We start from the raw sequence: 25,634 nt of genomic DNA on the forward strand, positions 1-25,634 counted from the left end.
AGGCCATGAAAAAAGGAATGCCCAAATAGACTGAAGGTAAGGAATCTTCTGAAAAACCCAAGACCTGTTTAACTTTATCAGAAACCAATTTGACAGTATTGAAAAAGTAAATATTGGATTTCTGAGCATTAACCATCTGACCAGACATTGCTGAATACAGGACAAGTGTATACAAAATCTGTTGAGCTTCCTGTACATTTGACAAGCCAAACAAAAGAGTATCATCCGCAAAAAGAGAATGTGTAATGGATATGTTTGTACCTGAAATGAGAACTCCTTTCCATTTGTTAAGAAAGTGTTGATGTGAGATGGTCCTATTGAAAGCTTTAGCCATAATAATAAACAAAACTGGAGATAAAGGGTCCCCTTGTCGAATCCCTTGAGTAGAAGGAAAGAAACCCTCAGGCTTCCCATTAATGATCAATGAAAACCAAGCCCTCGAAATACAAGCCTTAATCCATTTGCAACAATTTTTTGAAAAACCCAATTTAGCAAGTACTTGCAGTAAGAATTTCCAATAGACTCTATCATATGCTTTTATCATGTCCAATTTTATGAAAAAACTTGAAGTCTTGTTTGAATTAATAGAATGAAGAACTTCATGAGCCACAAGAGCCCCTTCCATGGTTTCCCTTCTCGGAACAAATCCACCTTGCTCTGGGGAAATAATACATGGAATAAGATGTTGAATCCTAAGATATATGGCTTTTGTAATAATCTTATAGGATAAGTTGCATAAGGAGATTGGTCTAAAATTAGCAAAAGTTTGGGGATCCCTCAGTTTTGGAGTGATAGAATATTTGTGGTATTAAAATATTTTAGCATGGATTTAGACCTTCTAGATTCTTCCACAGTTGCCCATAGATCCCAACCAATTATATTCCAACAAATTTGATAAAATAGTGCAGAAAAACCATCTGGCCCAGGAGCTTTGTCAGGCAGAAAAGAAAAGACAACTTTGCAAATTTCTTGTATAGTAAAGGGAGCCATCATAATATCATTATCCTGTTCTGAAACCACTATTGGAATGGAATCAAGGAGTTCATCAACCTGTGATGTAGTAGGGGAAGGGAAAACATCAGGAGCAAGAAGATTCTTGAAAAATTTAATGCCTTCATTCCTGATAAGATTTTCATTGGTCAGGAGGGTGCCAAAGGCATCTTTGATATGAAAAATTGTATTGTTAGTTCTTTTTTGTTTGGCTAAATTGTGAAAGAACTTAGTATTTCTATCCCCATCCTAAAGCCATAATTCTTGAGATTTTTGTCTCCAGTACATCTCTTCTCTAGAACACAATTCCTCCCATTGTTCCTACAAATTCTTTTGAAGAGAATATGTTTCTTCATTCATGCCCTCTTGGATAATCTGGTTGTAAACTTCTTCAAGCTGATCTTTGACTATGACCTTTTGATGAAACACATTTTTGAAAACTTTTTGGTTCCAAATTCGAATTCAAGATTTGATATATTTCAATTTCATTGCAAACTAATGCATTTTCCATCCTAATGGAACTTCATTCCACCATTGTTGAATATTGTGTAAAAAATGTTGGATGTCTGAGCCACATGCTTTCAAATTTGAAAGAAGAATGAAAGCGTTGATCATAACAATTGTTGTTGCAATTGAGATTTAATGAAATAGGAAAATGATCAGATCCTAGTAAAGTAAGGATGTCTGATGAAATATCTGAACAACTCAGCTGCCAATCTTTAGATAAAAGAAATCTATCTAGACAAGCAGCAATATTTGCAAAGCCAGATCTCTTATTAGTTTAGGTAAAAATTTCATTATCTAGTTTAACATCCATCAAATTGTTATTATCCATGAAAACATTAAAATCTTGCAGAGTTTTAGATGGGGGGATAATTCCACCATTTTTTTTCTGATTGATCTAATAGAGCATTGAAATCCCCACTAATAACTACTTGTTGCTAATCTTGCAATTGAAGGGAAAGTGTGATAGACTCCCATAAACAAGCTTTCTCCAAGGTTGATGCAGGTCCATATACATTAATCAAGATAAAAGAAATATCAAATGCAGTTATTTGGATCAATTGCCAATTACTTTCTTGTCGAAGAAGCTGAGAGTTAATTGTGAGAGGATTCCAAAAAATTGCTAAGCCTCCAGAAGCACCCAAACCTTGCATATGATATGCTTTCCATTTTTTCCAAGATGCAATGATTTTATCAAAATTATTTTGAGTCAACTTGGTTTCTTGTAATAAAATAATGTCTTCCTACAAAGAATCAATTACTTGTCTGATTCTTTGACTTTTGTCAGAGGCATTTAAGCCTTTGACATTCCATGAGATGATCTTCATTGATGACAAGGAGAACACCTAGTTCTCCTTGTCGATCTTCTAACAATAGTAAAACTGTCATCTAATGTAGTTTGAATACCTGCAGCAATTTCTTTCTTAATTTTGGAGCCCTTCTGTCTACCTCTAGCCCTTGGTATTTTAGTAAGAGGAGTTATTGTAGATGGAGTCTACAAAATAGATAAAGACTGGAATTTAAAATTATCTTGCATGGGAGAATCTTGAGAGTGAGATTGTAGAGGAGACAAAATCGTAGATTTCTGCACTAGTTGATAAATATTGGTCTCTAATCCCATGGAATCTCCAGACACTGAATTGATAATTCCTACATTAGAATCCTGAGAAAAATTGTTAAGAACTATCTGATTGTCAGACTATTTAATAACAGTCAATTTGTCAAACATTTGACTAGGAATCAAATTGTTCCAAAATTGAAATTCTTGAAGCAGATTATTAATCACAAATGATTTATAATCCTCATCCTGCAATCCTTCTTCTTTTGCAATATCAAAAATAATAGAGGTAGTAATCTCAGATAAAATTTGATCACAAATAAAATTCAATATGATAGGAGAAGGATAAATGGAAAGACATTGTATAGGCTGCTTTAAAATTGAGAGTGGAAAACTTTTGTTCTAAAAGGTGATCAAACTGAAAGACTTTGCAACTATACATTGTTGAGGATTTTTCAGTGGGTGCAAATTTGACCGCACACTTGTAAAGGAATCCAATAGAGAAGAAGGAGCATATTCCAACATGAGAAATTTACTATTGTAGCACACACTCTTGAGAGAAGCAAAGAGCCAAAGAAATTGATGGAGGAAGACTAGGAATGAGTCTGACATAACTTGAACTACAATTGTATTCTCTTCATAAATAGAGTTATCTATTGGACAATCTGAATCCTTTTGCATGATAACTATGTCAGAGATGTTGCTATTCTTCACTGAACTTTTCATAGAACAAGCCTTAGGATCTGAACAATGGTCTGGACAAACTTGTAACACATTATCTTGACCAGTTTGGCACATATAGCTGAAATGACCAAGATTATCTTGGAATTTTAGAACCACAAAAGAATCTTGCACCTTAACTAATTATATCCATTTTCCACATTTGGATATGAGAGCTATAGATTGAGGAAATGATTGCTACTCAATAAATACACCCTAACTTCCAAGTGAGGGCATTCATACGAAATCAAATCATGTTTCAGAAAAATTCCCAACTTGTTAGCTATGATTTCCAATATCTCAAGATCATGGTACTCCAACAGCAAAGAAGGAAAAGAAATCCAATATGAAAAAAATTGGATATTGATATCTTTGGGATTAAAATTTGGTATCCACAACATGGTGTATAATCCCACACCCTGACAAAACCAACCCTTTTGCCTATTTACAGCATCTCTTTCTTCTTTCGAATTAAAGATGGTAATAAAGAAATTGGATTCGAAATCATGATAAAAAATATCTATAAGTCCGGACCAAAGGTTGAAAGCCCAATTTTTAATATCTAAAAAAGATAATGAATCAGAGGAAAACTTACCTATGAGAGCTTTCTGCTGAAGAGTGGACACCAAATTTTCTAACATTTGATTTGGAAAAGTTACATGCACTTGTTGTTGGGAAGAGTGCAGATCTTGATCCAAATTTTGATCCACATTATTCTGGGATTGCTCTTGAGTATTATCCTGTAATGTAGATTTATGTGCAACTTGTTGATGACTTTCATCTATCTTACCCTGATCTTTTTTCCTCTAGATCTTATTTGGTATGAGGGGGGCTCTATCTGTTGTGGAATCTAGCTTCTGTCGAACCAGACCATTTTGGATCTGAACAGTTTGTATTTGAACAGAATGGCCAAGAGGGGCACCTTGACATATATCAAATACAGACTACTTTTTGAACGTCATCCTATTATGATTCCTTTGTGCAAATGTAGATTTATAATGCACCTTCATAATAGGCTGCTGAAATGAACGAGACGTTGAAGGATTGTTGGGCAACAGATAATCCCATCGAAAAGAGTTTAAAACTTGAGGCTGCTGACGGTGATGAGATGATTTTCCCTTTTCAAAGGAGGTCTCAGGTTTAGCAGCCACTATTGAGATGTCATCGGCGATCGACGATCATGAAACCTAGGGTTAAGGAAAAATAGTTTTGCAGGTTGAACAATTGCTTTCCCTTTGAAGATTGACTTATGGGAAGTGTTTAAAACCTTATTTGAATTAATATCTCTGAAAGAACATCTCTGAAGCGAAAAAGGATTTGATTTGGAATCGACTGGCTGCATGACTGGTGTAGCAGAGAAGATCTGACTGAAATCATGATCCCGAGCTGGTTAAACAAAAGGCGTGGATGAAAATATGGAAGAGGGCTCCTAGAAAACTGGATCAGAACCAATTTGTTGAGGCCTGTTACGTTTGAAATCCTTGCTCGTTCTCATGCCCTCGAAACCCTTCCCTGTAAGCTGAAAACCCTTCCCTGAATGCTCCAAAAGATTGAGAATTTTGTAATAAAAAAGCAGTGGGAAATCCTAAAGTTTGATTGGCTGATGATACTATTTTCAAGAAATGGAAGGAAGAACTTTTTTCTTCAAAAGAGGTGGTAGTAGAAGAAGACAATGTAGTAGCTGAGGATTCAAAAGTAATTGTTACCCTAACAGTTCATGATGAGGTCGGTAGAGATTCTCGAGTTGAGGTAAACTTGCAAACATCAAAATCAAACACATCATTAGCAAGTTTGATAGCTACATATTCTAAGGAATTAGAGTAGCATAAGAGCCAATAATGGAACTCAAAGTATTTGAAGAAATAACAGAAAATGGGCCCACCAAGAATAATACTTTGATATAAAAAAAATTTGTCTCATAAATTTTGGTTTTTTGTGATAGCAACAAATGTAGATATCTTTTGTCAAAAGGATAGCTATCAGTTCTCTATGCCTGAAGCTTGTTGCATCTCACATTATATAAGTGAGATTCTAGGGCTAGAGAAAGGGGTTTGAATTATTGCATATTTTTAGTCTTTACAAAAACTTGTTCGGTCTAGTTTTCTTGATGTATGCTTTGTGACATGTTTTCTCTACAAGTTTATGAGAATACATTAATTTGGCAGGATTTAGATGTTTTATCTTGAGTCATTTTGAGTCTTGTTCAATTGTATATAATTTTCAAAGGAAATTAATACAAAATTGAATTGTCCCCATATCTATTTTGGTTTAATCTTGTCTCCATTTTATTACTTGGTTATGTTGATGTTGTATGAGAAAGGCTTATTCAATTGAATGCAATTAAATCTAATTGTATGTCAATTCACTATTTCTTTTAATTCAATGAATTAAGTAAATACTTCAGTAAGATTGATAGGATTTCCAAGGTAATAGGAAGGATGTTTGTAAGAATGATTTTCAATGAGAATTGTTGATAGTATTGATTATAATGCAATCAATTAAATATAAGAATTGAATGGACTTTAAGTCCCAATGGATGAGGCACTAATCTGCTTGATTCAATCTGCAAATGGGAAGATCACAAATAAGCATCAAGCTTAAATTCAAAATCAATTTTACTTTACTGTGTGAAGAATATCAATGTTGGTCAACACTTGTTTGCATTTGATCTCTAAGTCTTAGCTAGCTACTATTGCCAAAAGTACTTGTAAACCTAAGAAGAATTGTGACCAAATTTGTTATAAGGGGTGTGTGTTTGTAGTAAAATGTCAAGAAATAAACTAAATATCTATGTAGTATCAAGTTGAAATGTCTCCCATCCCTAAGGTATACCCACCTTGGTTTTGCAGAGCCTAAAGAGTAGAAAATCTATCTTGATTTTATTGAAGTTGAGTCTAGATATAAAACATAGATAATTTTTTAAAGGAAGTAGTTGATCCTTAGATTATTTGTGATTTTATTGTCTTGCTATTGAGTATTTTGTTGCTCAATAGTTGAAAAACACCAATAGGGATGACACCTACAAATCTTCACTACTGCAGTAATAAAGTGTATCTAATGAAGGTTACAATGTTTGATCATGAAACATGATCTACCCTATGAAAGGTATGCCTTGTTAAAGGCTTACAATATTGTTAGATCTTACCCTATTAAAGGATTTAGAACACCCTACTAAAAGTGTTCTTGGTAAGAGGACTTAAACTTACAATGAAGTAAGCACCATGTTAAAGGATTTACAAGAGCCTATTAGGACTACTCTGTTAAGAGATATGACTGATTCACCTATTAAAATGTCTCAGCAATAATCATATGGTTAGCACTATATTTCTTAATGTTAGATCACCTCTAAACTGATGTGTACTTGATCCTTTTTTATCCGGTGTAACTCTGCTATCCTCTGTTTCCTTTCCTATGTTCTCCTTCTAACTAATTCTGCAATGTAACTCAATTCATAACACCTTAATCACCATTAATGCTCTATTTGCGCATGCAAACTCTCTTCAATTCAAATTAGCATTCCTTTCCACCGTCTATAAATTTTAGGGTTCATCTTCCTTGAGAAGACCTTAGTGATTTAGGGTTAGGTATGAATCAACAGTAGTTATTCACTCGTAGTGTCACTTAAACCTTCCCTTTTTATGATTGGATGCATGTCATGCATAGGGATTCACAATTAAGATTCATCCTTATCAAAAAACTTGTAAAATGATACTTAAGTCAGCCCAAAAATGGTTTACATAGTAGTTTGTACCAATACAAAAAACTATGTCAAAATTGTATTACTCGGCATCTAAAGTCCTTGGTGCTTGGCACTAACTATAACTTCAATGTTGTGACTTGGCATTGGAGTGATTCAACATGCATTGTTTGCTCAACACTTGAATCACTTGGCACATACTATCTACTTGGCATCTAAGTGACTTGACACTTGAGTGGTTGGCGCTTACTGTTACTAGACATGCACTAACTAATTTGCATTGTGCCAAATTGGAAGTTCATTGAATGCGATGCAAACTCTATAATAATAATACTCTTTGGCAATATATTTCTATATTTCACATTGTGAAACCCACCCTCCATGAAATGTCCCTTTTCTGATTTTTGTATGATATTTCCAACCTTTAATCAGATCTTTAAGATCAAACAACTAATATCACAAAGATCCTCCAAATTTGTCAAGAAACCCCAAATCGGGTATGCTAGAAATGGTGCCAAAAGCTTCACAGCTTCACCTATTATTAATAAATCTAAAAATGGACATTTTTACAGAAATTTCAGCAGCATAACAGCCTACAAAATGAAATTTCCAGATCTATATAGCCTTTACACAGCAGCTCACAAATGTAGGACAAAAACTATGCTCATCGGGCTCCCGAAATTAACACAAAAATGCTCGGAAACACCACAAAAACACTAATAAACTATCTCAGAAGTTTAATCACGTCCCAATACATAAATTCAGCTCTATTTTAACAGCTTAAAGTCTGAAATACAGCAGCAACCAAAACTGATATGAAATGCTCAACTGAAAACACCAAACTCATGCAAAAAACACACCCAAAAACCCACAAATCTACACTGTTCAACACAAAGGCAAACTCTGTATGAGCATGCACATGGAATGGCTTCAAACTCCCGTCCTTAGCCTTCTTGGAAACCTGCAAACTCCCGTTCTTGGGTCTCCCTGGAAACCTGCAAACTCCCGTTCTTGGGTCTCCTTCTCCACAGGTTTGGCAGCCTCTGAAGAATAACAAAGAAATCAGCAAAATCAAGTTCTGGAATGAGCCCAAAATGCCTCCAAAACCCCTTAAAAGAGGGCATAACTGTAACTCACGTCCAAGAGAGGTTAATGAAACATATTTTAATAATAATTTTCATTTATTAGTCCAACGGTTTCCAAAGATTAACCCCCTTTTTCCGAAACTTCACTTTCTTGGGCCTGCCTGCCTTAGCAAAGATTATTATTTTTTAATTATTTGAAAAGGGGACATGACAAGTCCTCCCCTCCCAAACATTTCTTGTCCTCAAACAATGGCTGAACAATAAACCAATCAATCCACCTGGATCCCAAATGTAGTCATGAACTATACTACTACCAATTAACACAGGCTCCTGCAATATCCTCTGCAATATGACCAAGATGAATCCATAATCAAACTGACAATTATAGCTCAACCAAACTCCAAAATCACCACTACCCCATTCAAAAACCCATGAGACACAAACTCTTAGAACATTAGAACCCAAGTAAAGTGGACAAATCAAACTGCCAACACCATAAATACCATCAACGCATCCCACTGGCCTATACGGAATGTACAATCCAACTCTGCAACAATGGTGAATGCTCTCAAATGAAACTATACCAAGTATGGAGAATCCACACACTATACAACTCCTATAGTCAACACAACTCTGTAGATCATCAACCACTGTCTCATAACCATAACTCCCATGCACCCCTGATGGTGAAAAGCCATCACAAGATAAACAACAAGAAATGGAACCCAAACCAAATTTTCCTGCCATCAACTCCTCAACACAAGGATCATTTGCTAATTGATGTACATGACCTGCAATATAATGTTGATTAAAAAAACCAACCTCAGTCAACAGCTCACCATGAACAAGTGATACAACCCACTGTGACTGATCACAAGCTAAGTTAGGAGATGTCATCGCCAAAGGAGTAGAATCAATAATAACACCTGCTAAAGCATCACTCCAAAACTCCTGCTCTAAGTCATGTATTATCAAGCTATCAACTGCAGGACCTATCGCCATGTCGTGCCCATCACAACTCTCATCCTGAGGCATCAAACTCACAGTGTAATGCCGATAGAATGTGCCAATCTCAGTTAGTGGCTCAGACTGTAATCTAGATGAAACTAACTGCAATTGATCATTAACCATGTTGGAACTGACTACTAACTCTGAAGATATCACCAAGGGAGTAGTATTACTAGTAGGAACCATGCCAACTATTGACTCACCAACATCACACATGATCTTTGATACATCTCTAGTCTCTGTGCCATCAGTACTAGAGGCCACCACCATGTCAGGCATACAACAATCTACTACAACACCCAACTCAAGTGAACCTGACTCTAGTGGGAATGAACCTGATATGCCAATGTTAGTATCAAGGATGGATGCATCCCCATCTCCACTATCTCTGACAATATCGGCCATGGACATCCTCGAATCACCAAACACCATAGCTTGTGACTGTATAGAATCAGGTAAAGACTGTAGTCGCTCTAACTCCATGGTCACCTTAGCCAAATGAAACTGTGACTCCTTGAAAGCCAACTGTGTACTCTCAAGAATCTCAGAAGTCACCTCAAGCTGCTCAGTAAGCTCACTCACCTCATCTTCCTTGGCCAACAATGCATCATATGCTGTACTACCCCACTCCATAAGATAATCTCTATCGGCTACCAACTGCATATAATTCTGTCTCAAAATCCAAATAGCCTCCCATAAAGAGTGGATCTCTGTCAAGGAAAGATAACTTCCTTCCTGCTCATCACTAGTAGGAGAACCCCATCCATAAACTGCTAACAACTGACGAGCAGCATCAAAATGTTGGCAAGTGATAGCAATGTCTCGGTCACTAACTCTCAACTGATTAGACACATGATGGCATTGGCTTGACTATCTCCTACAAACCTCCTCTGATGGACTGTCTAAAGGAGTATAATCAAAGTCACTAGTCTCTAGAGTATTACAATCCATATCTTGTGAATCAAATCTAAAGCTCATATCAACATACGAAGTATCAAAAATATTAGCACTGTTGTCCAACTCCTCTGCACCCAAGGAAACTAAGTTTTCAAAACTTACCACTATAGCCTCCTGGATGTCATCAATGCCAATATGATCCTGGGACTCATCTGTACACGCCGCCAAATATGAAAGATCATCAACACATTCCAGCAAATATGGTCGACTGGATATGTGAACAAAGCCCAACATCGGTGTATAAAAACTAATACCAACATCAGACAAGATACTGGCACAAGAAAAGACAACACCATGTAATCTGCTAATCAAATCCATGATAGCACCCAAACAAACACTGCTACCAAAAAGTGTTAAAGATCTCCAGTCAACTGAATCCCAAATGCCAATATAACAATATCGAGTCCATACCCGTAAACTAGAATCAACTGGTAACTCAAGAAAACTCCTCACCTGAGTAATATGACCAATACCAACTAACTTCACATACCTTTCATGATGAGATAATGAATTCACAATACTATCTTTGTTCACCTTCAGCTGGCTGGACAAATCATGTGAAGTACTACCAGCCTCAACCTCATGTGGTGAAGCATCTAACTGTGCCCGGTACTCTTTCTCAGCAAAATCATGAATGCTCAATGTCTGCTCATCTCTACCAGGTATCTCACCATCCTGCACAACAACATCCTCATAATCATCATCTGAACCCACTACACTATAGTCACTGCCTATTGTAACTATACCATCCTGAATACCTGTGGCATCACCCTTTGATGACCTGTAAACAATTGTCTCAATTTAAGTATCAAGTTGATCATTACTATCAATCTGTGTAATATCCTTTCCCACCACCTCCTGTGGCAGAGTAGAATCTGAGACCTCTACCTGGCTATCAGCTAGTTTCTCAAACTCTTCATGCAAGTTCTTGGTAATTGTGTCATCTGCCCTGTGAGAAAATCTGCCAAATAGAAATCCAGTCAACTTATCCATCTTAGCTGGGTCGGACAACATGTCATTCATTATACGGTGGTGCTCAATCAACTGTTCAGACATGTCATGGCTTATTTTCATAAGTTTATCTCGAATGTCTAAATAACCATCCTTTCTACTGTTTTGACTCTGGATATCAATTGTCCAAGATCGTGTCCTCTGAGACTTTGTACTATACTTGTCCATTCTGGATAAAGTAGAGTGTAACCCCAATAGGATATAACTTCTTCAAACACCAAGAACTAACATGCAAATGATTAGAAGTAGCATGCAACCATAAATTTTTTCATGCAGATGATTAGAAGCAACATGCAATCATCAATGATGACATGCAAGATCTGGGTAGTTGTCAAAAATGCAATATCTGGGTAGTTGTCAAAACTGACATGCAAGATCTGGGTAGTTGTCAAAACTGACATGCAAGATCTGGGTAGTTGTCAAAACTGACGTGCAAACTTCTACAACCACCAAATTCACCAAGAACTAACATGAAAATGATTAGAAGTAGCATGCAACCATAAATTTTTACATGCAGCTGATTAGAAGCAACATGCAACCATAAATTATGACATGCAAGATTTGGGTAGTTCTAAAAACTGAAATGCAAGATCTGGGTAGTTGTCAAAACTGACCTACAAACTTCTACAAACCCTCAGGTTGGCAAGATCATGGCTCTAATACCACTGAAATGTCCCTTTTCTGATTTTTGTATGATATTTCCAACCTTTAATCAGATCTTTAAGATCAAACAACTAATATCACAAAGATCCTCCAAATTTCTCAAGAAACCCCAAATCGGGTATGCCAGAAATGGTGCCAAAAGCTTCACAGCTTCACCTATTATTAATAAATCTGAAAATGGATATTTTTACAAAAATTTCAGCAGCATAACAGCCTAAAAAATAAAATTTTCAGATCTATATAGCCTTTACATAGCAGCTCACAAATGTAGGACAAAAACTATGCTCATCGGGCTCCCGAAATTAACACAAAAATGCCTAGAAACATCACAAAAATACTAATAAACTATCTCAGAAGTTTAATCACATCCCAATACATATATTCAACTCTATTTTAACAGATTAAAGTCTAAAATACAGCAACAACCAAAACTGATATGAAATGCTCAACTGAAAACACCAAACTCATGCAAAAAACACACCCAAAAACCCACAAATCTACACTGTTCAACACAAAGGCAAACTCTGTATGAGCATGCACATGGAATGGCTTCAAACTCCCATCCTTAGCCTTCCTGGAAACCTGCAAACTCCCGTTCTTGGGTCTCCTTCTCCACAGGTTTGGCAGCCTCTGAAGAATAACAAAGAAATCAGCAAAATCAAGTTCTGGAATGAGCCCAAAATGCCTCCAAAACTCCTTAAAAGAGGGCATAACTGTAACTCACGTCCCAGAGAGGTTAATGAAACATATTTTAATAATAATTTTCATTTATTAGTCCAACGGTTTCCAAAGATTAACCCCCTTTTTCCGAAACTTCACTTTCTTGGGCCTGCCTGCCTTAGCAAAGATTATTATTTTTTAATTATTTGAAAAGGGGACACGACACTCCATTTTTTGCACCATACTCCTCCCCCTATCCATTGTACTACCTCCCTCCATACTCCTCCCTCCATTCGTTGTACTGCCTCCCTCTGTGCTCCTCCCTCCATTTGTCATGCTACTTCCCTTCATACTACCTCCTTTTGTACTCCTCCCTACATCCGTCATACTACTTCCCTTTGTACTACCTCCCTCCATCCATTATACTACCTCTTTCTGTACTCCTCCCTCTATCCACCATACTACCTTTCTCAATACTTCTTCCTCCATTTACCATACCACTATGCACCACTAGTCATCATACCTCTAGTCATCGTACCTCCATTCATCATAAATCTACATTGCCAAAGTTACATAGTACAACAGTCTGCCAAACTACGAACAAAGATGTCTCTTTGTATGGTATTTTCTCCATACTCCACCGTTCATACACCCTTGGAACATTACATATAACCAGTTGCAGTACTATTGAATTTGACATAATAACTAAGAGCATTATGCAAAATTGCATTTCATAGATGCGTTAAATGTTTAAACATTACTAGCCTTCCCTTGTCTCATCTATGGAATGTAGCTTTGACATTGTGAGAACATTTATGACATTGGGAAACTTTTATTTTCACATAAATTCAACTTATGCAAATTGAGATATTTTGTAAAGCATTGTTAGGTAGTGTAATTGAGGATTTTTAAAGGATAATCATAAGTATCATTTTACTAATGTTAGTCATTTTGATAAATTATTTAGTATTGTAGGTGAATATTTTCTATTCACAGTTGTCAATTTAGTTTATTGTTGATGAGTCATAGAAGGAGAGAGGGTTTTATAGTGGAGCAGACTTTTACATAGGAGGTATTTGTTGAAAATGAGCTTTTTAGTGGAGTATTAAAATTTCTTAAAAAATAATCAATTATGTGAGGTAGAATAAGCACATCAATAGACATGATTCTAGAGTACAACTATGACCCTTGCTCTTTTCTATTTTTTTGACCATTTTGAACACTTTAACAAAAAGTATACTAATATGACATTATATTTAAACATTTGAACCCAAAACTATAAATAAAATACTTAATACTTAACAAGTAATCAAAAGCGATTTAAAATATCCACAGTAGAGTTTAGAAAGTGCAAAATTAAAACCCTCCCTACAAAATCCTTTCTTCTACCCTTTCTATTCTAATCCTTTTCTAACAGTAATGAAAATTTAATAAGCATTAATGAAATTGGGTCGTTTCTTTCAACAATTACATTTGTCATGCTAAGATACCTCTTGCACTTGATCAAGTAATGAGTTCATGCATTTGCAGGTTATGATAAGGTGGGGGAAAGAAAAGGAAGTGAATGTGCTTCCCATGAGCTATAATCCAGATAAAATATTTTCAAATATTTGATTGGTCTTTGACTCTAGATGATCATGATAAGATCGACATGGTTAAGCAAGTTAAATTATATAGTAGGATTTTTTTTTCATTAATAGCACAATCGGCCCCTACAAGATTGTTGAAGAAATATGAGGTGACAAATTTGATCTTCAAAACTTCAAGGTCACATAGACCATTTGCTACTGGTGAGAATAGTCCTTTGTTTTAAGCTTTTTTGTGATATAATGCAAGGATATAATGTGTTATGGAGATAACTTATTGATGGAAAAAACAATTTTATGGATCATCAACAAATCAATTGTATATGTTAAAACTTGATGGTTAAACTAGAGTGTAGGTTGTGATGCCATATACAGTTTGGATCGTGAATTCATTTCAGCAATATTTGATCTTGTACAGTTGTTATAGCTCAAAAATATGTTAGAATTTCAATGTCAATCTCAATATATTGCATTCTATCTATTTGGAATAGCTATCATATTGAATTTTGCAAGCTTCAATTGTTTTTTCTCTTGTTATTGCAATCATACTTTGATGTAAAAATTATATGTTCATTTGCCCACTAGAAAATCTTATATCATATCAGAGAAAAGCTAATACCATTCCATAGTCTTACAAAGTATCGAAGTATTTTTATGTAGGAAAATTTGTCTAATGTTTGTATCTACTTTTTATTTTGTCCTCCTACAAGACACAGAGCATCTGACAATGAGGCAACATTAGTAGGCATGTCTTGGATAAGAACATTGATTACAATTGGTTACATCATAATCCTAACTAGCATATGCCATCAACATACTTAATTGGATAATAAAGAAAAAGACACTCAAGCTAGGTGACAACTATATATGGCTTATTCTTGAGCATCTCATTTCAATTTATTGCATTCTCTATTTCAAAATGGTCATCATATTATATTTTGCAATATTTAATTGTCTTTTTCTTTTGTTGTTTCCATTATATTTGACTTTAAAATTTATGTTCATTTTCTTTAAAATGATTCTTACATTCTATTAGAGACAATGTTTGATGTCACCTCCATATTCTTAGAAGATATGAGTCATTTTATATTGGAAGATATTGTTGGGAATATTGTGTTATCATTGATATCAAAGAGTCTTCAATATGAAATAACAGAGAATGCATTTAAGATATATTGATAGGAAGAAATTCTGATATAAGAAAAAAGTCATATATATGGAAATATTAGAAATATTATGTTCTCATTGCTATCAAAGAAGTCTTTAATATGAAGCAATAAATAATATATTGAATATATTATTAATTTGCAATAAAAAGTTTCAATATAAAAAAAAGCCATATATATATAGTAAAACAACAATACATTTATATAAATCATTTACCAATGCAAAATCTATAATGATGGCTTCTCACCATTCATAGGAGCACTTTCTTCCAAAGACATTCTTTATAATAAGAAAGCCAACTACAAGGTTTGTGCAATTCAAATATGAGCCAACTTCTTCCTTGAATGTAGCAATAAATACAACCCAAAAAATTTGAATGTGTTGAAATGTCCATACTAATATGTAGAGAAGGGTAGCAATTGTCATGGTTTTGTCTTGTAAGGATTTCCATATAAATCATATTTTCTACTTGTGTTGCATACTTAATGTGGTTGATCATGTGGAATTGATGTTCTTATATTGATTTTGAAATAGTAAAGAATTGCATTAAACTATTCTCTATTGCTCCTCTCAGTAGAATCACATTCTCTTCAAGGCGATATAAACCTTGCATCTTATGTTTATTTTTACTTGTTATTTTCCCCTTATACGGATAATAGAGCATCCCACAATGAGGTAGCATTAGTAGGTATGTGTTGGATATCTTAAGATGCTTGGAATAAGTTGCTAGTGTTATTATGATGTGTAAGAATTTATCTTATAACATTGTTTAATGTGTAGTTACTAAAGACAATTTCTATGTTTCATAAAAACATCTTAGGGCCCGTTTGGCAACAGGAATACAACCTGAATAGGCATTAAAAATTAGAATATAATTTTTTTTCGTGTTTGGTTGACGGAATTGGAATGGAGAATAGGAAAACATATTCCTATTTTAGCTCCAAAATGAGCTTTCATCCATTCTAAAAAATACCTGTTATTGGAATAGGCCATTCCAATGCTCAATCTCACTATGCCAAATTTAATATGTGGTCGGGTCCGTAGTTGCGCATGATGCCAAATTTAATATTCTATCGGGTCCACGGTTGCACGCGAATGTTTTTTTGGAGAGAAGAAAAACTCCCGCTCATAGTTGATGCAGTGGTTCTCTGTGTTTTGTTGGATTCCCTGCTGGTGATTTTCATGGAATGGTAATCTTCTCCCCTATTATAAACCCAAATCCTTCCCTTTTGTTTTCAAGCAAGATGATGATTTGTATGTGCAGAAAGTGTGTCGTGTATGGAATTTGTTTGACAACCATTGCAAAATGGTTTGAAAAAAATGTTTGCCTACCAAAAGAGACTATGAATTAGACCCAACAAATAATTTGTTGTGTGACCTTATTTTAGAGAAATCTCTTGTTTCTATAGTCTATTTACTAGTTTTCTGAACTGAGTAGTGCTTATTTTTAACCTTCTATTTCATCAGCACCTGCACTACCATTCATTCGGGCTTTGAAAACGCTGATGTGTGGTATTCGTTGTTCAATTTAGAATGCTTGTGTGATCATTTTTTACGTTTATATTCTTTGGGTGATTATTTTGGTTTTGAAGTCCATTGAAGAGACTTTTCAGGGTTTCAATGTAGAATGCTTCTTGGTTAATTAGTGAATTTTTTTAACAAGGCGATTCCATTTTCACTTAGAAGATTCATGTAGAGGCTTTAGAAGTATTTATTTTCCATGGGATAATTATTGCTTTCTTGTTTAGAAGTCCTTCGAACAGACTGTTGGGTTATATTTGTTCTTCAAAGTTTTATTGCAGAACCCTTGTTGGGTGTCCATGCTATTTGGAATCTATGTCCATTCTTTCCAGAAATCTGTTTAGGAAAAATATTGTCTTTCTATGCTCTTCAAGTATTAGAATTCTGTTACACACTAGTTTGTGTTTATTTTTAAAATGCACAACACTCCTTGGGGAGCATGCTTCAGAAAGGTCTTTTTAAATTGTTTTTTTCAATTTTATTTGAAGTCCATTGAGTACTTTTAAAAATCTCTCTACTAAAATTTGGCGAAAAAAAAATCCAATACTAGGGGTCTATTGCATCCCACTCACTGCCAAACTGTGTAGGAAGCAAAAAATCCAGTAATTCTGTTAGGCTAATACACGTAGGTTTAAAAGTTGATATGAAAACACTAGGAATTTAGAAATTAATACCCTTTTTTGGTCACTATGCAGATATCTGAAGTCTTATAAGGCTCGCATAAAATATAGAGCACCCTCATTGGAAAAGCAAGTATGTATTATCTCTGTCCCATGCTTTATGAATTTGGATCTAATGCATTCAACTATGGGTTCATCAAAAAAATACTAGGTTCTGAAAATCTATGACTAGGAACAGATGTAGTTGAGTGCCCTTCAAATCAAATCCATTCACATGTTTGTGTTGTATGGACAGAAATGTGTGACATATCAAATCAAACACCAGAGGACTCCATTTTCCACAAACAAAAGCCCATGCAACTTGGCTCCTTCCGATCTTTTAAATTCCATTTTAGCTAGAATAGGCCAAAGTGACGGCTAGATGTTTATAGCACCGTCACCTGCAATAGGCAGCCTACTTTTCTAGAAAAGTGTCCTATCTTTTTGGTTAAGCTGCGGTCCTCACACATAATTGTGCAGCATTTTAATTTTGGTTAAGCTGCTATCCTCACAGATAATTGGGTGGGTGGGTTGTAGTTTAAGCTGATTTAAATATGGGGAACAGAGACTTTAATCAGTTAAGTGCATTTAAGTGGATATTCATCAAGTATGCTCGCATAAATGATAGTTTAGGAAAATCAATTTTGTATTCAAACTTTTCTTTGAATAAAACCATAGTTTAGGAAAATCAATGTACCTGTAATTTTTGAAGGAAGTATGTAAAGTAAGCATGAGTGAATGTCAAATTCACATCTTTCCCACAAATATTATTTTACTTACTATAGCAACGTGATCTTTTCCACTGGAAGGTTGTGAATTTTTACAATATTGTTTGGTTACATAATACATTGAAGGAAATGTTGGTGGAGTTAAGCACAATGTAGACATTACATTGAGATTTCAAAACATTTGGCTTGCTTAATTGGCTGAAAACAGCCTTCCTTTTAATCATCTGTACTTTGAAAAGTATTTTACATTACTAAAAGAGCTGTGTGGTCTAAAAAATTTGTTAAACAATGTCTCTATAGTGAAACATTTGTATGTAGAACAATGTGTTTTACCTGTTGTGAAGGAAGTTGGAGTTGATGTTACTGAATTCTAGATATTTTATCCAATGCATCATTTTGTTGTGAGCATCTAAGTAATAGTTTAATTGACAAGTCACAATAGGAAAGGTTTCATACTTATAAAATCCCACTAATATAGGCAACCCTAGTTGTGATTAATACTTTTATTTACTCTTTCTTGATATATTATGCAATTTTTGTCTCAAAATATGGTATAATTTTTTTTAATAAAACCAATCTATCTACTGCATTCAATTGTCTACAAAATAAATCAAATAAAAAATGTTCTTTCTTGATTTGATATGATTTTGGGTACACAATGTTTCTATGAAGTAACCTATCTGTCGACAGGCAAAATACATTTGATTTTTTTGTCTCAAATTCTTTCTATCATGTTGTTTCAACACTGGATAGACTCTTTAGTTAAAAAACTATACACTTAATTGCCAATGTCGCTATGAGACTGAGACTTTAACTTCTTGTGTAGCATTCAAATCTCTATTGGTTGTGCTGATGTGAACTACGCTATATAGAAGAGCCATAGGGAGTAGTTGTAGAACCTTGAGAATTTGTTGAATGTCCACTTGGACCTTGTGGATTTTGAAAGGATAATATATCTTGTGGCTTTGTAATCCCTATCTATCCAGCATGTGCCATAAAGTGAGTAGTCTACTGGGGGAAAAATTCAAACATAATTATATCAATGTATGCTGGAAATCCTCATCATCCTACATTTTGTGTTAAATTTGCAGACATCTCTCAGACTTTTGTTTGTAAGGAACCTTAGTATGTTTTGATGTACAATAGTTTTCAAATGTTAAGGATCGTAGACTGATGTACAATAGTCTCCCAAAACTGATTGTTGGTTTCCTTTGGCATCTGAACTCTTTCATCTTTTGCTATTTTTGCTATTATCTGCAACCTAAGTTTTAAATTTTAATAGTTTTAATGGTTAGCTAATTCAAAATTATGGAAAACATCTTTCTCTTACCTGTAATCATAAGTAGTAACTTTTTTATGTTGTTGTAGGTCATTCGATGGATCTTATTGATGATATAGAGGTTCAAGGAGCCATAGTGAGGAAGGTGAAGATCATGTGCATACTTGCTATTTTGCTTGCCACCCTTGCAGTAGTCATAGTAGCATCTTCCCAAGAGGCTAGAAGACATAGGCGTAAGTAAAGAAGATCTACATGTCCTTTTTATAAGCGCATTATCTATTCTAATAACACAGATTGCCATGACCAAATACGCATGACTAGAGTAGCCTTTTTCCGCTTGGCCAAAATTCTAAGACAAAAAGGGAGCATTCAAGATACAGTACACATAACATTGGAAGAACAACTAGTGATGTTCCTCCACACCCTTGGTCACAATCTAAGGAATCGAAAGATTGGCCATAACTTTGGTCACTCAGGAGAGACAGTGAGTCAACATTTCCACAAGGTCTTAACAGCTATCTTAGCACTTCATGATGATTATCTTTTACCCCCTCTTGTGACCACTCCTCCAGAAATTGCTGGGAAGGATCGGTTTGATCCATATTTCAAGGTAAATATCCTAGTGACATGTATTTTGTTGCTAGAAACTTAATTATATTAATTTGTATTTGATAATAATATTTCTTATTATAGGATTGCATTGGTGCACTTGATGGAACTCATATGCCAGTTTCTGTTGATGTGGACATCCAAGAAAACTATCGTGATAGAAAAGGCAATTTGTCACAAAATGTTTTGGGTGTCTGTTCATTTGATTGTAAGTTTCAATACATTCTTGCTGGTTGGGAAGGGTCTGCTGCAGATAGTCAGGTGCTTGCTTCAGCTCTCTCTAGATCAGATTCGCTTGTGGTTCCCCCTGGTATATTTGAGATTATTATATTGTGATTATAATAAATCAAATTTTTTTTTCTCTATTTTGACTTTAACCCATATGCATAGGAAAGTTCTATTTAGTAGATGCCGGCTATCCAAATGTACCAGGATTCCTTGCTCCTTATAGGTGTACGCATTACCATCTAAAAGAGTTTTGTAGAGCGAGCCTGATCAACAGTCCTGAAGAGCTATTTAACCACCGACACTCCTCTCTTAGGAATGTGATAGAGAGAACGTTTGGTATTTTCAAGCAACATTTTCCTATCTTGAGGCATGTAACATCCTATCATATATTTACCCAAACAAAGATTGTTTTGGCATGTGGAATACTACATAACTTCATTACAATGGAGGATGGTCTTCCATTTGAAGAGGAATTTGAAGAGGATGATGATCGCATTGGGATAAATGTGCCAATTCTTGAGACTTATGGGATGAATCAGCGAGATAGAGATGATTGGGGGAGATTTCGAGATGAAATAGCCCGAAGGATGTGGGAAGACCACAACTCTCAAACTTAGTTGTACCACAAAACTTGAACATTGATTTTCACTTTGTAGTAAATAGGAATCACACTCTATAGCATATGGATATTGCACTCTTGAGTGAGTTTTTGTTGTGCTAATATTAATTTTAATAGTGAAATATTTCTATGAATATGGATTTGTGGCTTTAGTATGTATGTATGTTACTTGTATGTCTGTCACTATTGCTTGGTTTGATGCTTGTTTAAGAGGGTTTTCACATATGCCAAATAAAGAAACATAACCAAATGTGCACTGAAGTTAACAAAGTTTATATACCAAGTACTTCTCCATTATTATCAAAAAAAAATTTGATTGCAAAATTTATCAGATTGAAAACCTTAGATCCCTATCAAATGATCTATACAGAATTGTACCAGGTTTGTAAGTCGACCACAATTGCTGGTAATTTATTTGCAACCTGAAAATATACTGATCAATTGCTAAAAATTATACATTATGAGCACTAAAAAGTACCAGACCTGCTACAAAATTCTTCAAACCCTATCATGCTTCCTTGCACTCATCTCCATATAGTTGGAGATGTAGTGCGGCTAGTTGAGAGATGTCATAAATGACATGTTTTCATTGATCTCTTGGTTTGATCTGTAGGTTGCTATTGATAAATTACGTCCAGCTAATGTATGGGTCTCCAAACTATGATTTTCAACTCTGTATGAATGGTATGGCCCAGCTGAGAAAAACTTGGATAACAGACTTGGCAATTTAGATTTGTAATGTATGTAAGCTCCTTTTCCCTCCACCAATTTGTAGATTCTTCTAAAATTGAATCCTTCAAGTGTTCTGTGAGATGAAACTTACCCAAATATTGACAAATAATCTAGTTGCTAGTTGCTGAAGCAAAGTTCACAAAATTCTGATTACTCAATCTGAAAAATCTGCATATTCCCCTTGAGAGGTGACTTCAGCTCCTGCTAGTGGGTGTACGGCTGGAAAGAAGTCTTCTAGGCAATCACACAGTCCCCTCAGTGATCCAAATCTGCTCTCTATAATGATTTAAATACTAGTACTGGGCTATATTGATGCAATGTGTGATTGGTTCCTCTCAATTTTGGCAAGAAGTCTTCTAGGAAAGCACACAGTCCCCTCAATGATCTAGATCTGCTCTTTATAATGACTGAAATAATAATACTGGTCTATATTGATGCAATTTGTGATTGGTTCCTCTCAATTTGATGGTGTATTTTAATAGTGAAATATTTCTATGAATATGGATTTGTGGCATTAGTATGTATGTTTGTTACTTGTATGAATAAAGTTATCAAACTATGGTATGTGATTTGTAGCTCATGAATGCTTATCTCCATTACAGCTTTATAAAAATAGTGGGGATTCTTTCACAACTAAAGTTCTGTTACCAAATATGGATTTGTGGCTTTAGTATGTATGTCTGTTACTTGTATGAATAAAGTTATCAAACTATGTTATGTGATTTGTGGCTCATTAATGCTTATCTCCATTGTAGCCTTATATGTTCTACAACTTGGGCTTACAACAACTTGGGCTTACAAGTTTTTTGATGCTTATCTCCATTGCAGCCTTATAAAAATAGTGGGGATTCTTTCAAAACTGAAGTTCTATTACCAAATTATGGTTGAAAGGAATTTCAAAGATTATGGTTGAAAGAAATTTCAAAGATTAGATTTTTTATAACTAATTTTTTTAATGAAGTTTTGCAGTTCACATTAGATTGCTGAATATATCGTTCACTCATCTCTTAACAAGAATGGAAGAGGAAGTTCGTGTTACTACAGTTGCTTCTTCCACTAAAATCCCCAAAGTTGTGTGGATGAAAGAGATGGAGAGAAAACTGATAGATTTGCTCCTTGAGCAAATTCAGCTAGGAAGAAAAGCTGAAGGGGGGTTTAAAAAAACAGCTTGGACTGCGGTAGAAAAGAAGTTCAATGAAGAGATGAATTTGAATCTTATAAGGGATAACTTTAAGAACAAATTAAAAACATGGAAACAAAGTTATAGAATGATGAAAGAGCTGAGAAACATGAGTGGATTTGCATGGAATGAAAGTATGCAATGTGTGGACGCTGATGATAGTGTTTGGGAGGAGCTGCTGAAGGTAATGTTTTAGACATTTTTAAAGTAAGTTGTATATTGCTTTATCAATTGCAATGAAAGGCATATCTGATTCCTTCAATTTTCCATCATGTAGAGAAAAGATTTCAAAAATGCTAGAGTATACAAGAGACAACCGTTCACCTATTTCAATGAGTTAGCAACCATTGTTGGAAATGACATGGCTGAAGGAAATGTAGCTGCAACAGCTCAGGAGATCGGAGAACACATACTTGATGAGGCTGTTGATCTTGACAATGATGGAGATTTCAATATGCCTATGGATGATACTCCAGATTTTGATGATGATTTTTAGAATACAAATAGTTCTACTCCATCTGTTAGACAAAATCCATCTACGCCATCAACAAGGAGGCCAAAGAAAAGAAAGGCAAGCATGGCTACTTGTTTAGATGCCATATGTGAAAGTATCCATAATATAGATGAGGGAATGGGTAGGGCTCACAATGTTAACGTCGATAAAAGGGAAACAAAGCGTGATATATCAAGTGCATATGCTGCCCTTAAAGCCATGCCTAGACTTAGTCCACAAACAATAATTGTGGCATATGACTATTTTACTTCTGAGCCTACAAAAGCCTGGGCGTTCGTAGAGATGACTGAAGAGGAGAGGGAAGTATATATTAGATATAAATTTGGAGGTGTTATATGATTTTCCAGCACTTTAATTGGAGAATTTTGTGCTTATTGTAATAAAACTTTTTATACATCTACATTAGAAATACTTGTGTTCAAATACTCGACCATTGAGGAGATCCTAATTTTTGAGACTATATGAACCTACAATCTGTTTGAAGTAATCAAAATATATCGGATTTATCATGTTATCCTATTTTGCAAATCCTTGTTGTTGGCATTGTGTTTAATGAAGACCTCATGCTTGGAGCTTCTTCATTTCATTTTATGATTTGTGAAATTTTTGCTGACTACGAATATCTATTGTAAGCAACTGAAATATTGTTCGTTGTTAAAGTGGAGTTTATATATGCTTAATTTTTTATATGTATCTTGGGGTACTGTATACTGTATACATCCCTTGGTCTTCTTGCATTGACATCCATGTGATCTTCAGGATGTACAATGTTTCTTGCATACTGTGTACTGTGGTTAGGTTTCAGATCAATTAGGGTTCCAAGTGTGACACTTTTATCATGGAAGAAAGCCATAGAAGACTGCAAAAAAAAAAATGAACACCTGCAACAATCAGAAATATGCATGTGTTTTTAATCGAATAAGAAGGGTTTTGAAAGGACCCTAAATCCTTTTATAGGTACAGAATAGATGTTGAGTAATAGTTAAGAAAAGGATTAGAGCTATTAGACAAGAAAATGTTTAGACATGACTGATATAACATGGCACTAGCATAGTTTTCAGTGATACCAAATCTGAACCACTAAAATGACATGATCTGAGCTTCATGTATGTTTGTGTGTATTGGACATTTTGGGTTTGTATATGATTAGAAGCTGAAGCTATAATGAGGAGAAACATCTCACCATGTGGAGATGTGGAGATTGTCTCCATGTTGGACCTATGTTTTTCATATGCTTAATGTTGTTCATTGGTATGTAAAATATATATAATGTTGTTCATTGCTTAATGTTGGAGATTTTCATATGCCTAATGTTGTTCATTGGTATGTAAAATATATATAATGTTGTTCATTGCTTAATGTTGGAGATTTTCATATGCTTAATGCTGTTCATTGGTATGTAGAATATATATAATGCTATTCATTGCTTAATGTTAGAGATTTTCATATGCTTAATGCTGTTCATTGGTATGTAAAATATATATAATGTTTTTCATTGCTTAATGTTGGAGATTTTCATATGCTTAATGTTGTTCATTGGTATGTAAAATATATATAAAATACTACGGTATTTTCTCTACAGCAAGAGCTGATTTCTATTATATTGTTGTGTTGTTTTTCTCTATCAGTTAGGACTGCTATAAATACAAGCCTAATTCCATACTGTCTTAAGATTTTTAGTTGTAATATTATATGCCATTCTAGCTTCTTCAAGATGATATATGCTTTGTGCCTTTTGTGCCACGCTATGGACATATTTTGTAAGCATGGATTTCAATTCTAAGATAGTATATATAAATGTACATATACACCGGGAATATTGTTTCTTTGATTTATTTTGATTGGATTTTTACTTTTGGATGATACACCAGTTAATTATGATAGAATGCTTGCATATTTTTTTTTTTCCTAAGTAGAGCAAGTTTATCAGCAATTAATTTATGAAAATATGATTTTTGTTATAATAATGTTTATATATGCTTATTTTTCAATTCTTTCTCTAATATATATAAAATATTGTATGGGGACTTGTTATAAGGTTTTAACTGTTTTCTTTCCACAAAGAGATTCCACTTCTACAACATCTCATTGTATCAGGTTCATTTTTGCACTATCATCTAGCGAAATGATCCTTGGAATCCCCTAAACACAACAGAAACAAAGAAAAAAAAAGTCAGAACTATCTTTCAAACATTAACCAGTATTTAGATTCTGTATTAGTGGAAAGGCAAAACATTTGTCCAATCTTGTAATTGTTACAAGGGTCTTGTTGATGTTCCTAGCATTCTACAACTATCTATTTTCATAAATGTTATTGACAACCTATTGAAATTTATTTGCTAATTCGCTATTTGTTCATTATTTGAAATATAAGGTCGATGGCTTCTTTGCCAATATGTACTTGTGGTGCTGGCCCTGTTTTAATGAAGACCTCACGCACTGAGAATAATCCTGGACATA

General features: G+C 34.6%; 1 protein-coding gene across 1 annotated transcript; it reads left to right on the plus strand.

The window, feature by feature from the left end:
* The first annotated feature begins 4,295 nt into the window (after positions 1 to 4,295).
* Positions 4,296 to 23,156, plus strand: LOC149570427 (uncharacterized). Its single transcript, XM_089817165.1, has 6 exons — positions 4,296 to 4,371; positions 19,382 to 19,525; positions 19,586 to 19,902; positions 19,986 to 20,211; positions 22,450 to 22,844; positions 22,938 to 23,156. Exons 1-6 carry the CDS (start codon positions 4,296 to 4,298, stop codon positions 23,154 to 23,156), a joined length of 1,377 nt encoding a protein of 458 aa, XP_089673291.1.
* Positions 23,157 to 25,634: the final 2,478 nt, after the last annotated feature.

Source organism: Cupressus sempervirens, chromosome 3 (assembly GCF_028749045.1).
Source record: "Cupressus sempervirens isolate cs-2001-9-10 chromosome 3, ASM2874904v1, whole genome shotgun sequence".
Taxonomy (NCBI): Eukaryota; Viridiplantae; Streptophyta; class Pinopsida; order Cupressales; family Cupressaceae; genus Cupressus; species Cupressus sempervirens.

Excerpts from the sequence above, each read along its gene's own strand:
- LOC149570427 (XM_089817165.1), top strand. The coding sequence starts at position 4,296 with ATGAACGAGACGTTGAAGGATTGTTGGGCAACAGATAATCCCATCGAA. Across the intron at positions 19,903-19,985 it reads GGTTTGATCCATATTTCAAG|GATTGCATTGGTGCACTTGA; the intron begins GTAAATATCCTA and ends TTCTTATTATAG. Across the intron at positions 20,212-22,449 it reads TTCGCTTGTGGTTCCCCCTG|TTCACATTAGATTGCTGAAT; the intron begins GTATATTTGAGA and ends GAAGTTTTGCAG.